The 14,886-nt window shown below is 37.3% G+C and overlaps 1 protein-coding gene across 1 annotated transcript in view; it reads right to left on the bottom strand.

The window, feature by feature from the left end:
* Window positions 1-14,886, bottom strand: part of LOC141258554 (CD109 antigen-like) — a 42,686-nt gene that overhangs the window by 5,453 nt on the left and 22,347 nt on the right. The window contains exons 19-29 of the mRNA XM_073673533.1: window positions 14,171-14,267; window positions 13,377-13,494; window positions 12,811-12,924; window positions 11,565-11,786; window positions 11,201-11,351; window positions 8,438-8,614; window positions 8,168-8,249; window positions 6,851-7,082; window positions 2,467-2,638; window positions 1,432-1,622; window positions 193-348 (exon numbers count right to left, since the gene is read on the bottom strand). Of these exons, the coding sequence (XP_073529634.1) occupies window positions 193-348; window positions 1,432-1,622; window positions 2,467-2,638; window positions 6,851-7,082; window positions 8,168-8,249; window positions 8,438-8,614; window positions 11,201-11,351; window positions 11,565-11,786; window positions 12,811-12,924; window positions 13,377-13,494; window positions 14,171-14,267 (1,712 nt within the window). The remainder of the gene's footprint in view (window positions 1-192; window positions 349-1,431; window positions 1,623-2,466; window positions 2,639-6,850; window positions 7,083-8,167; window positions 8,250-8,437; window positions 8,615-11,200; window positions 11,352-11,564; window positions 11,787-12,810; window positions 12,925-13,376; window positions 13,495-14,170; window positions 14,268-14,886) is intronic.

The following is a 14,886-nucleotide window of genomic DNA, read 5'->3' as shown; positions in this document are numbered from 1 at the left end:
GGTAATGTTCTCCTGGAATAAGGAGACAACTGAAAGATAAATCTGGCTGAACTTTTAACTTTGATATGGACTTGGCCCAGGCATCACTAGACTTCTGTCTGTTAAGGCCCCAACAAAAAATGTTGGAAAACCCCTGGTATTATATCTGTATTATATAAGATCAAATTAATTTATAAAGTATATTTACAGTACCTGTTGACTTTGTAAGACTAGAAGGTTTTCACTGTTGACATTGAAAACTTTAGACAAACTTGACTCTGGTCCAGTAACAGACAAGGTAAGAGATGTTTCATGAGATGGAGCCAAGAGCAAAAACTTGGACAGGGCTTGTAGAGCTATTATTGTATCCTGGTAAAAAAAATAATAGGATCATATTTTAATACTAACTCAACTGAAATACTGATGCAGCCTGCTTCAATGTATATTTTACATAAAATATACATCATGTTGATAAGCCCACAGGTCCTCCACAATCACAATACAAAACATCCATGATGTGGTGGTGAATATCAGCCAAACAGATGAACTGCTGCATGTATGAAAGCATGGTACTGCTGCAGATATTAACACATTTGTACTCATGGTTACTAACAGCTGAAATGTATTGAATAATGGTGTTGTCTGCCTAGTACAGTTCTTTTTTTTGTTCTAAGAGTGCTAAGAAAATACGTATAAAATAAATCACAGTATATCCTATTCCAAAGGTCTTAAATGGTTTGTATCAAGTTGGTGGGATACTACCTATTGATACTGTGGTGATGTCCCCCAATCCCAAGATAGGGGGTAGAGCCTCATCTGAATGGAATGTTTGACGAGAATTGACACTACCATCCCGTTTATTTTCTATGGGACTTCCAAAGGCAGCCTAGCAGTTACATGGACAATGAATTTAATGTTGATGTATATACTTGACCTCCATTCCATTCAGATGGGGCTCTGAATAGCCTTACTCTGGGGATCAATGGGCATCCAAGCAGTGGCAGCCCCAGTCATCAATAATTTATCACCTATCCTATAAACTGGTATCACATTATCGACCAGGTACAAACGTTTTAGACCTTTTAAACGATCATCAAAAATCTGTGGGACAACCTGGCAACAAGTGTAATTTCTATGCAGCGGTTCTACAGGGAAAATGAAGCATTACATAGTTGAGCTGCGTGAAGTATAGACATGCCAAAGGGGGACATATACTCTGGATAACAGATGAAGATCTTGAATGGGAAACTCTCAACTTTTTACCTAAAATTCTCTAATTGGGTATTTGAAAATCAATAGACTGTATAATGCACAGAAATGTCAAAGTGGAATTCTCTTATTAGCTGCTCTCCAATCTGGTTATTTGATGAGATTCCTGAATGGGAAACATTCTACTATTAATAGGGTATTTCACAATGGGTTTTCTGAACAACACAGTTTTCTCTGTTTCACCTGAGTGGACGAATATCCTCCAAGATGGTTCCTTTGCTGACTCAGCCATTTCATAACAGGTATACCATCCTCAATTCTGCCCAGCTGGTAGTGGGAAAGCAGAGCATATGCTGCAGTTTCAATTTCTACTGTTCTTGGCTGCCGGTAATAGTTTGACACTTCAGATGGAGAAGACCAAAACTTGGTTCCATCTTATGGAAAAAATAATGATACCAGAATAATATTAATGTATTTATAGTTTAGAAATATACATATATACTCTAGTTATTTGTCTATATTAAAGCAATACATCCATGGTGTTGGTTAGATCGCAATGTCACGCAGCTACATTGTGACTAATGATAGGACATGTGGTTGTGTTGTGACCAAACAAGTTACCGTGACTGTGGTGCAATAGTCATCAGAAACCAAACCTGTAGAATTCTCCACAACCAGATTTACTATCATAGCTTGAGAGTGCGGCAACATGTGATCGAGTAACCCTGTTCTTAATCTGATAAATGTATACAGGTTGTACGACCTTTCTCTATAACTTAAAGGGGTTTTCCAGAACTATTTTAATTTTATTTTTTTACTATGGGTCTGTGAACTAATAGACAGATAGTTACCTGCCTGTTCTACCCAGCACCAGCTCAGAGCAGTCACGGACTGCTCCTGCTGGCGATTCTGCAGCTTCATGTCAACAGGATAGCTCTTCCTCTTTTGAGCTGCTCTGTTGGCGGAGCGTGATGGCCGGCATGATGCTGATTGACAGGTGGCTCAATGAAATTAGGCAGCAGGGAGCTAACTATCAAACAGCATGATATCAGCATTCAAGCCCAGTAAACAGAATGGATCAAAAGAAAAGCAGCTACATTGTCGATATGAAGTCATCAGAAGCCGCAGAATCGCCAAATGGAGTAGTTAGCAACTACCTGTGTGTAAGTTCTTAGGCCCATAGTAAAAAAACTAAAAGAGTCCTGGATAACCCCTTTAACTAATACTGAAGTTCTGATATTTTACTCCATATAATTGGAGGCTCAGGTATATACTAACCTCTAGTGTCTGCCCTTGAATTGAGCAGGGTAAGAGCATCATGTGCTTTGGAGCTATTGGCCAATGACATAGCATATGCCACTATTGAAAGGGTATAATTACTATCAATTCCTTCATCAAATTTCCTTTCAAGATATTGCACTGCTTTCTGAACTCTGGATGCGTAGAAGTTCTAAAATTAAAAAGAAAATATTAATTTCCTATACAGAATGTGCTATTATTCAGAACATTACAAAACATTCAGCTTACATTACATTTTTTTGATACACTGCGTCATCAACTGTTTGAAAATGCATGTCAATTAAGCCAATTGTATGTAAAGCGTAATTTGCTAGTTCCTTTGTTATCATCATGTTTCAGCTGTTCTTTTTTAGGTCTTAGCTTCCCTTTAAACAGTAGTTTGTGTTTACATGTATTATTAAAAAAAACTGGCAATGTTTATATATACAGTATATATACAGTTATATGAAAAAGTTTGGGCACCCCTATTAATCTTAAGCTTAATGTTTTATAAAAAATTGGTGTTTTTGCAACAGCTATTTCAGTTTGATATATGTAATAACTGTTGGACACAGTAATGTTTCTGCCTTGAAATGAGGTTTATTGTGCTAACAGAAAATGTGCAATCTGCATTCAAACAAAATTTGACAGGTGCATAAGTATGGGCACCTCACCAGAAAAGTGACATTAATAATTAGTAGATCCTCCTTTTGCAAAAATAACAGCCTCTAGTCACTTCCTGTAGCTTTTAATGATTTCCTGGATCCTGGATGAAGGTATTTTTGACCATTCCTCTTTACAAAACAATTCCAGTTCAGTTAAGTTTGATGGTCGCCGAGCATGGACAGCCCTCTTCAAATGATCCCACAGATGTTCAATGATATTCAGGTCGGGGGACTGGGATGGCCATTCCAGAACATTGTAATTGTTCCTCTGCATGAATGCCTGAGTAGATTTGGAGCGGTGTTTTGGATCATTGTCTTGCTGAAAGATCCATCCCCTGCGTAACTTCAACTTTGTCACTGATTCTTGAATATTATTGTCAAGAATCTGCTGATACTGAGTGGAATCCATGCGTCCCTCAACTTTAGCAAGATTCCCGGTGCCGGCATTGGCCACACAGCCCCAAAGCATGATGGAACCTCCACCAAATTTTACTGTGGGTAGCAAGTGTTTTTCTTGGAATGCTGTGTTCTTTTGCCGCCATGCATAACGCCTTTTTGTATGACCAAACAACTCAATCTTGGTTTCATCAGTCCACAGGACCTTCTTCCAAAAAGAAATTGGCTTCTCCAAATGTGCTTTTGCATACCTCAGCCGACTCTGTTTGTGGCGTGCTTGCAGAAACGGCTTCTTTCGCATCACTCTCCCATACAGCTTCTCCTTGTGCAAAGTGCGTTGTATAGTTGACCGATGCAAAGTGACACCATCTGCAGCAAGTTGATGCTGCAGCTCTCTGGAGGTGGTCTGAGGATTGTCCTTGACTGATCTCACCATTCTTCTTCTCTGCCTTTCTGATGTTTTTCTTGGCCTGCCACTTCTGGCCTTAACAAGAATTGTCCCTGTGTTCTTCCATTTCCTTACTATGTTCCTCACAGTGGAAACTGACAGGTTAAATCTCTGAGACAGCTTTTTCTATCCTTCCCCTGAACAACTATGTTGAATAATCTTTGTTTTCAGATCATTTGACAGTTGTTTTGAGGAGCCCATGATGCCACTCTTCAGAGGAGATTCAAACAGGAGAACAACTTGCAAGTGGCCACTTTAAGTAGCTTTTCTCATGATTGCATACACCTGGCTATGAAGTTCAAAGCTCAATGAGGTTACAAAACCAAAAAAAGGGCTTTAGTAAGTCAGTAAAAAGTAGGTAGGAGTATTTAAAACAAGAAAATGATAAGGGTGCCCATACTTATGCACCTGTCAAATTTTGTTTGAATGCAGATTGCACACTTTCTGTTAGTACAATAAGCCTCATTTCAAGGCAGAAACATTACTGTGTCCAACAGTTATTACATATATCAAACTGAAATAGCTGTTGCAAAAACACCAATTTTTATAAAACATTAAGCTTAAGATTAATAGGGGTGCCCAAACTTTTTCAAATAACTGTATATATATATATATATATATATATATATATATATACAGTACAGACCAAAAGTTTGGACACACCTTCTCATTTAAAGATTTTTCTGTATTTTCATGACTATGAAAATTGTACATTCACACTGAAGGCATCAAAACTATGAATTAACACATGTGGAATTATATACATAACAAAAAAGTGTGAAACAACTGAAAATATGTCTTATATTCTATGTTCTTCAAAGTAGCCACCTTTTGCTTTGATGACTGCTTTGCACACTCTTGGCATTCTCTTGATGAGCATCAAGAGGTAGTCACCGGAAATGGTTTTCACTTCACAGGTGTGCCCTGTCAGGTTTAATAAGTGGGATTTCTTGCCTTATAAATGAGGTTGGGACCATCAGTTGTGTTGTGCAGAAGTCTGGTTGATACACAGCTGATAGTCCTACTGAATAGACTGATAGAATTTGTATTATGGCAAGAAAAAAGCAGCTAAGTAAAGAAAAAAGAGTGGCCATCATTACTTTAAGAAATGAAGGTCAGTCAGTTCGAAAAATTGGGAAAACTTTGAAAGTGTCCCCAAGTGCAGTTGCAAAAACCATCAAGCGCTACAAAGAAACTGGCTCACATGAGGACCGCCCCAGGAAAGGAAGACCAAGAGTCACCTCTGCTTCTGAGGATAAGTTTATCCGAATCATCTGCCTCAGAAATCGCAGGTTAACAGCAGCTCAGATTAGAGACCAGGTAAATGCCACACAGAGTTCTAGCAGCAGACACATCTCTACAACAACTGTTAAGAGGAGACTTTGTGCAGCAGGCCTTCATGGTAAAATAGCTGCTAGGAAACCACTGCTAAGGACCGGCAACAAGCAGAAGAGACTTGTTTGGGCTAAAGAACACAAGGAATGGACATTAGATCAGTGGAAATTTGTGCTTTGGTCTCATGAGTCCAAATTTGAGATCTTTGGTTCCAACCACCGTGTCTTTGTGCGACGCAGAGAAGGTGAACGGATGGACTCTACATGCCTGGTTCCCACCGTGAAGCATGGAGGAGGAGGTGTGATGGTGTGGGGGTGCTTTGCTGGTGACACTGTTGGGGATTTATTCAAAATTGAAGGCATACTGAACCAGCATGGCTACCACAGTATCTTGCAGCGGCATGCTATTCCATCCGGTTTGCGTTTAGTTGGACCATCATTTATTTTTCAACAGGACAATGACCCCAAACACACCTCCAGGCTGTGTAAGGGCTATTTGACCAAGAAGGAGAGTGATGGGGTGCTACGCCAGATGACCTGGCCTCCACAGTCACCAGACCTGAACCCAATCGAGATGGTTTGGGGTGAGCTGGACCGCAGAGTGAAGGCAAAAGGGCCAACAAGTGCTAAGCATCTCTGGGAACTCTTTCAAGATTGTTGGAAGACCATTTCCGGTGACTACCTCTTGAAGCTCATCAAGAGAATGCCAAGAGTGTGCAAAGCAGTCATCAAAGCAAAAGGTGGCTACTTTGAAGAACCTAGAATATAAGACATATTTTCAGTTGTTTCACACTTTTTTGTTAAGTATATAATTCCACATGTGTTAATTCATAGTTTTGATGCCTTCAGTGTGAATGTACAATTTTCATAGTTATGAAAATACAGAAAAATATTTAAATGAGAAGGTGTGTCCAAACTTTTGGTATGTACTGTATATATATATATATATTGTACTTTAGTGTATCGTATACATCGTACTTCAGCAAGGTCTTTATTAAGACTGCTGTGTGCAACGCCAGTCTTAATAAATCGGCCTCACAGCACTTGTCCTTTCTGGAAGAGTTTTCAGCAAGGCTTATCATCAGAGGCAGGATTACAATGACAGGTAACAGCTTTACATACAGCTGGTAACACAGGATCTACTAATCAAAATAGGTGATGTCAGAGACGACCTTGACCATTAGATACCCGGAAACAAACAATGAGGCTGGGGTCTGAAAATGTGCTGTTTCCTGAAACAACAGGAAATTAGAGTCTACAAAAGGTCCTATTGGCCAGTGTGAAAATTATAAGATTTCTTTTTTTTTAACTTTAATACAGATTGTGATTTGTAGAAAATAGAACATGGCCAAAAAATGTAAAAAATTATATTTAACACAAAAAAACCTGATTTAAACAATAGGTCATTTTATCATGATAGCTTTTCTTTAAAAATTAGATATTCAATTGAAGTTGCTAACAGCCTAATTCACATTTCTATAAGCAGTATTCAAGTCAGAATGATTTTTTAGTAAAACTCTTATACACTGTACCATACTTACCCTGTAGTACTGATCTTCTAGTAGCGCAGTTAGTATATAGGCAGTGAGGGTGATGGGACCATTCTGCCCTCCCTGAATTTCCATATGGATAACACGCCCCGGCTCAGAGAATATACCAGTGTTTAGGTCTTGGTACTGCACCAGCCATTCTGTTGTTTTATTTAGGATGGTTGGATCTATGTATATAAATCGGCGAGCTTGGAGAAAGCATCTGAAAACAAATGCTGACAACCTGAAGGACAATTAGATTTATTATATTTTAAGAGTTTCATTATTTTTAGACATTACAGAATTTTTACTAAATCTAAATTTTGGGGTTTTCATTTGTAGAGTTGAAGGGCAACAGTTGACTCCTGTATTCCACTCTTCTGCCAGAACTTTTAGTGGGACATAATGGTCACAAATGGCAGAGTGGGTAGTACAGTTATCAGGGCAACTCCATCATACCTAAATACTCTCCTGCATAGAAACCAGAGAGGTTTCAAGCATAGCACAATTGTCTTGGTAAAAGGACTATCTGAACTTCTGGCAGGAGAGAAAAAATACAAGCAATATTTTAGGTATCCTTTACCAGTATAAGGAGAGAAAAATGAATAATATGGTAGAAAAGAAATGGCTATAAGTATTTCATATGGACCTCTTCTTATAGCAAGACATGCATTGCTCTAATCTACCATAAATAATATCATACAGTCATATAGTTCTATACATCACTCTGTCAGAGTAGTGATGCCTAAGTAGTGATCCAGTCCATGAATATATACAGAGAAAAACTCAGCACTCAGGATTTGAGCAGTAAAATTATGACAGTTTAATTAAGCAATCCAATTGCAATATATATTTAACGTTTTGGTCCTAAACTCCGGACCTTCATCAGAATACAACAGATTGCCATGGCTGTGGTAGTTCATTATGTGGAGCGCAAAAGTGATTCTCTCTATCCTCTTGACGGCGCCTCTGCACATGCGACTACAGTCACGTTTCCTTTTGCGCTCCACATACCGAACTAGCACAGACACGGCATTCCATTGCATTCTGATGAAGGTCTGGAATTTAGGACCGAAACGTCAAAAAAATATATACTGCAATTGGGTTGCTTAAATAAAACTGTCATAATTCTACTGCTCAAACACTGAGTGCCAAGTTTTTCTCTGTTTAATATCATACTGTCGTCATCTTGCCCATTCTCATGACAAGTCATATCCTTATCTTGGACATTGTAAATCCTTTGACTTGGCATGACTTTATGGAATTGATGACTGTCAAAATTATTTGACAGTTTAACTAATGAGCTAATAACATAAAGAATTTGCTTACCAGGTACTTCCAGAGGAATCTGCATTTCCAAATGCACTAAAAGATCCATCATACCGCTTATAGGTTAGCTCCTTCTGATAGCCTAAATGTAAAAAATACTTTATGATTATAACTACATTATATATGTCACTTCTAGTCACTGGTCGTTATTCCGATCATCAGTGTTTTATTGTTTTTTTGTTAAATATATTTGTCTAGTAAATTCTTACATAGGTAATTGGTAATTTGCCTGTAAGTATGTATGATGCAGATCCATAAGTCAAAAATTACCTTGTTCCATGAAGTTTATGGCCCTTTCTTTGATATCACTTTTTATCTGATTAGTCACTATTAGATATTGCAGAATATAAATGTTCGGTGCAAAGTTGATCATGTTTTGCTCTCCGCATCCATATGGCATCTCGATAAGTGATTCAAGACTATTTATTGAAGGCCCAAGGAAATCTCCTGTTAAAATATTCATAGAGACATAAGTTATGTAAACAGTTTTAGATTTTGTTCTTAATGAGAAAGTATATAAACTGTTTATTCACATGTTAATTGCTAATAATTGCATTTACTAATTGATAAATTTTTATATTCTAGATATAATTTGAACATTCTTGAGAACATTCTTGTTTATACCCAGATCTCTAAAAGGCCTAAAGCTAAAGATTACATATTTCCTTTGTATTTTAGGAAAAAAAAAATATTGTCATTTTAAAAATTACAAAAAGAAAAATGATCCAATGCAAAAGTTTTGGCTCCCTTGGAGATTTGTGTACTCAGATAACTTTGACCAAGGTTTCAGACCTTAATTAGCCTGTTAGGATTATGGCTTGTTCACTAACATCTTTAGGAAAGGCCAGGTGATGCAAATTTCCCACCTTTATAAAAACCCGTCCTCCTCTAACCTTATGCCCAAATACAGCAGCCATGGGTTCTTCTATGCAGCTGCCTAGCACTCTGAAAATAAAAATGGTGAAGGCCCACAAAGCAGGAGAAGGTTATAAGAAGATAGCAAAGCGTTTTCAAGTGGCACTTTTCTCAGTTTGAGATGTAATTAAGAAATGGCAGTTAACCGAAACAGTGGAGGTCAAGATAAGGTCTGGAAGACAATGCAAACTTTCAGTGAGAGCTGCTAGTAGGATTGCTAGAGAGGTAAGTCAGAACCCCCCACTTGACTGCAAAAGACCTTCAGAAAGATTTGGCACATGCTGGTGGTACATTGTTCTCCTGTTCAGAGACGCCTGTACAAATATGGCCTTCAAGGAGGAGTCATCAGAAGAAAACCTCTCCTGCATCCTCACCAATAAATTCAGCATCAGAAGTATGAAAAAGAACATCTAAACAAACCTGATGCATTTTGGAAACCATGGACTGATGAGGTTAAAATAGAACTCTTTAGCCACAATGATCAAAGGTATGTGTGGAGAAAAGAAGGAAAAGATCATCTCGCCAACCATTAAGCATGGGGGTGGATCAATCATGCTTTGGGGTTGTGTTGCAGCCAATGACACAGGGAACATTTCACGTGTAGAGGGAAAAATGGATTCAATGAAATTTCAACAAATTCTTGATACAAACATAACACCATCAGTAAAAAAAAGTTGAAGCTAAAAAGAGGATGGCTTTTACAAATGGATAATGATCCTAAACACATGTCATAATCATCAATAGACTACCTCAAAAGGCGCAAGCTGAAGGTTTTACAATGGCCCTCACAGTCCCCTTATCTGAATACCATTGAAAATCTGTGGCTAGAGCTCAAAATAGCAGTGCATGCAAGACGACCCAATAATCTCACAGAACTGGAAGAATTTTCCAAGGAAGAATGGATGAAAGTCCCTCAAACAAGAACTTAAAGACTCTTGGCTGGCTACAAAAAGCGTTTACAAGCTGTGATACTTTCAAAAGGGGATGCTACTAGGTACTAACCATGCAGGGTACCCAAACTTTTACATCTGCAATTTTTTTTGCCTATAATAAAAGGGAAATGTGTCATCTTTAACTTTAGGCCTTTTAGAGATCATTTCATCTTCAACTTGCTTAACTGTTTACAATAATAGTAATTTTGACCAGGGGTGCCCAAACTTTTACATGTTACTGTATACTCAGCACCAATCCGGCGGTGTCAGCACAGGTTCTCCTGGGGATCCCGTGACATAACACTGCGGCCAATTTACTGGGTGGAAACAAAGGGATTAAGAAGCGGTTGTCTGAGTAGTGGACAACTCTTTTAACGGAAATGTCTGTTCAGACAATCCCTTTTAAAATGTACTTTATGGCATATTTGCTTTTATAATCATACCTACAGCTACTGATTATAGGTCATTAATATTACATTTGGTTTGAAAGGGGCTCACTGCCTCCTCCTCACTACTGTTCGTAATGGTTGTGCCAGGTATTACAGCTATGTTTTATTCAACAGAATGAGAAAAAGATGCTGTGAATTGTAGCAAACAATGCACTACAGAGTTATCCCATTTAGGAGAATGAGACTGATCTGTAAGACCAGTCACAGCCATTACTAAAAGTATGTGCTGTACCAACAGTATAAATAAGTGACTCAATGCTTGATGGACAGTCACAGTCCTTCAAACTGCTGATCAGCATAGGGTACAGACAGAGCTCCATTAATTTTATCTTGATGGGTGGCCTAATTATAGATCATCAATTTTAAAGAATTGAAAAACCCCTTTTAGGATGCATAAATTAGCTATATCCAAAAGACTAAAATGGGTAGGCATTAACCATCCATACTTTCCCAGAAATGGACAATGAAACATATAGTCCTTGTTCCTGATACTGAGAGTTTTAAATCTTACAGGGTTTCTTCACTTTGGCCACTTTCATTCATATTACCTGGGTAAAACACTCATGAATACTCTATGTCCTTCTCAGTTATAAACATTTTTTTCATAGGGAATTTAAAGACACTTGCATATGTTCTCAATATTCATTATGCTGATACAAATGGATCTGTGCTAGAGTACTTTAGGCCACCGACAACCAACGTATGATAGCCCATAATTATAAAAAAAATGTTCTTACCAGTAAGAGTGATATACACGTCTTCACTGCCAGGTACCACATCATTAGGGAAAGTAAATGAAATGTTGTTTGATACAGTTTTCGATGTATTTCCTTCACCAATGAGCTCAAACACAGTAGTCTGTGAATATGTGTACTTCACTCCTTCAGCCTGTAGGGAAAACAACTGTATCTGTAAGTTTTACCATTTTTGCATTGTTAGTAAATGGGATAGAAAAAAAATTCTTCCCACAGATCTCCAGCTTTGAGAACATTCAGCAACGAATGCATACTTCTGTGTACTTAAAGATAAACACAGTTTATTTTTATAAGTTGTTATTTTTAGTTTTAATGTCCCTATAACTTTATAGTACATATCACTCACCTTTACTAGTACTGTTTTCATTACAACATCAGTAACCACATTTGACATTGCTTTCACAGTGATTGGGATGCTGCCCAGTTTCTTTGGTCTTATTGGGAATAAGACTCTCGTTCCTCCCTGATTGGGAACAGTTACACTATGTTGGCTTGCCACGCTGCCCTTATAGATTCTTCTTGGTACAAATATTTCAAATGAGTCATGAAGGTCCAAAGAAACCAAAACCTGAAACCCAAAATTGATGCATTGAAAAAATGTTCTCTATTCTTCAAAATGATTTCCTGTGACTCTATTAAAGCTGAGTGTGCCATTAATCTGTCCCATTCTAATGTAATTTTAATATTATCTTGCTGTTAGAAGAAGGGATGGCATACTGTATATCCACTATGCCTAAAGTCATGCTGATAAACAGTCCCTCAGCAGCTATGGCTTCTAAACTCAGATCTTCAACATAGATCACGTATGAGTGTGCCATATACCTTATAATTAGGGATGAGCGAATAAATTAGACTGGAATTGAATAACTTATTTTTTGCTCAAATTTTACAAAAATCGACATTCGGAAAAATTCTTTGGCTGCCATTTTTCTGAACGGTAAAAGGCCATCAAAATGTTACAAAATTATATTAACAACAAATTATACTCACCTTACCGTTCAACTTTCTGGCCCCTCTGTGTGACCCATCCAGTCCTTACCTCATCTTTAAATTGCCACTGTTCATGATGAATTTAGGATTTCCAGCTTTAATAAGGCCTGAGAGGCGAGAAAGGTCACAGTCTCATGATTTTACTGTGCCATGACCTTGTGTGTGCATGTACAGAACTCTCTTAGACCTCATCAAAGCCAGAAGTCCCAGGGATTTCATTGTGAGCGGCAGTGATCTAAAGATATGGCGAGGACCAAACAAGTGAAGGTGAGGAGCGAAGGGGCCAGAGAAGTAATTGGTAAGGTGAGTATTATTATTATTTTTTTTTTTTACACATTACATTTATTGTGTCATGCAGTCTGCAAAGAGCTCAGAGCATAATAATGGACATTGAATTTCCCAGAAAATCTGCGCTAACAGGCGAATTAAAATTTTGCTGATCTGCTCATCTCTACTTATAATGTGTTATTTCACTCTTATTGATAGTAAATTAGGCATGTAAAGCAATAACAGATTAAGACAAAATCCTGTAGAAATAGTACAGTTTTAAATTGATTGTTAATATGTTCTCCTACTATAATAGATTAATAACCAAAACATACCTCTAGGTTCTTCGATAAGGAACTGGACAGGATGACTTCCAAAATAAACTGTTCGCCTCTGGTAACCGAATATGGCAGGTTTAGTGACACTACGAAAGGTTTAACTACTGAAATCTAGAAAAAAAACATTTAGATAACACATTCTGAGATTTACAAATATTCAGATGTATTCACAAGAAATGATAAATATAGATACATTGTATACATGATTGTGTTGCTTAGCACTATAGATGAGCGAATCCGAATTTAAAAGTTCGGGTTTCATTCCAGACAGTTAGTGTCCAGTGCTAAACACCATACATGGACTTCTCCCTGAAGTCCATTGCAATGTTCGAAGTTCCAACGGAATTCCGTGAAAGAGAGGTTTGGGTCCTCATTGTTTTCAATGGTGTTCGGATTGTGGTTTGGAATAAAGTTTGGGTAGGGCACCAGAAAGCTAACTTCCACGGGTCCGCTCATCACTACTTAGCACTTGTCACAAAATAAAGCAAAATAATATTGAATGCATTTATTATTATAATTTCGTTATTTTTTATAAAAATAGAAAGATGCCAAACAAATATTACCTCCACAGGTTCTTCCACTACTCCAAGACCAAGTCGCTCAGAAATAACAAACGCTGTGGCCACCCATGATGTGTTCTTGTCAGGTACGTTTACATCAAGATTTTCTGTTAAACTTGAGCTGTGAATGAATTTTAGTACGTGTGTTACTTGGATTATTCATGAAGTGATTTGGCAAGTTATAGGTGTCCAGGGTTTGCACCCCTCGTGTGGCGGAGGTGGTAAATCTGAGCTAAGGTGTCTCCTGACTTTGATCTTATAACAGCTGCTCTGGATGCATTTCTAGTAAATATGACGTTTCCCTTTCACTTTTCTACTTACTTAGGACACACTGCAAATACAATTCATTTGTTAATCTCTTTCTTTTATTTCTAATAAACATAATAGGTAAATAATCTCATGGTCATTGCAGAAATGGCTATTGTAGACATCAACAAGTAGAATGTATCAACCTGTATCAAAATATATACAATATGTACTTGTGTGTTCACTATTATATAAGTGTTATATAATGGCAAATACCCTATAAAAAACAATCATTGACAGGCATAGAGCATAACACTGAGATACAGGAGCTGGTTGTAACTTGGAAAGCTTTTAATATGAATATTTCATCAATACTTGCTATACATTTAGTGACAGCCAGAGACGCACAGGCACATGCACCATTTCCTATTCTACATCATTTCCAATTATTTTCTAGATTTCGTATCCAATATACCGTAAGTATATGACAATAAATGTAAACTGCTATCCGAAGAATATTTAATTTGCATTAATTAACATTTTTAACGCACCTCATATTAGTATCGTGCCAGATCCAGACCTCTGGTAAAGGAATTTGGGCATGTCTTAAAGGCAACACAGAGCCTTGTCTAGTACCAGGAATGTATTCTACGAGAAATGTAAAAAAAAATGATAAAGCAGTCACATTGCTGAGATCTGTATTATTTGGTCATGTAGTAAAATATAATTACTGTTAATATTTAACGGAACAAAAATAAATACATTAGTAGTATTAGGTAAGTATATAAGTAATCATGACATTGTGAAAAATAAACATTAGAAACATTACATTTGTGTTTGATATATTAGGGGCTCGTGCAGATGCAGAAATAAAGCTCTGGTGTTAGACAAAGCATAGAATTATATAGACTCTGCGGGTCTATTTTGTATTCTTTTTTTTTTTTTTGAGATCCTGGGCACTATCAAGGTCATTGGCCATTTCTCTCCACAATAAAGTTTAGTGTTTTGTTCTTTTTTTTTACTTTTTCATTTTTATGGTTCATTTCTTTGGTGTAAGAAAAGTCAACATTCAGTCTTAGTATCCTGTTTTCAGTAAAGAACTCTGACTCATTTACATCCCTTCAGTAGTCAGGTGCAGATGAGCGTATGAAAAATCATGTTTTTCATCTAGAAAAAACAGACCATTTTTCATTCATAATGTCACCCATATGCAATCCGTATGGCTGTTTTTTACATCTTTATGTTCTTTATTTACATCCGCATGGCA

The sequence above is a fragment of the Phyllobates terribilis genome, unplaced genomic scaffold (genome assembly GCF_046119375.1).
Source record: "Phyllobates terribilis strain yellow unplaced genomic scaffold, ASM4611937v1 Scaffold_3__8_contigs__length_932513732, whole genome shotgun sequence".
Classification (NCBI taxonomy): Eukaryota; Metazoa; Chordata; class Amphibia; order Anura; family Dendrobatidae; genus Phyllobates; species Phyllobates terribilis.
The sequence above is the reverse complement of the archived record's forward strand: the minus strand, read 5'-3'. Positions and strand labels throughout refer to the sequence as shown.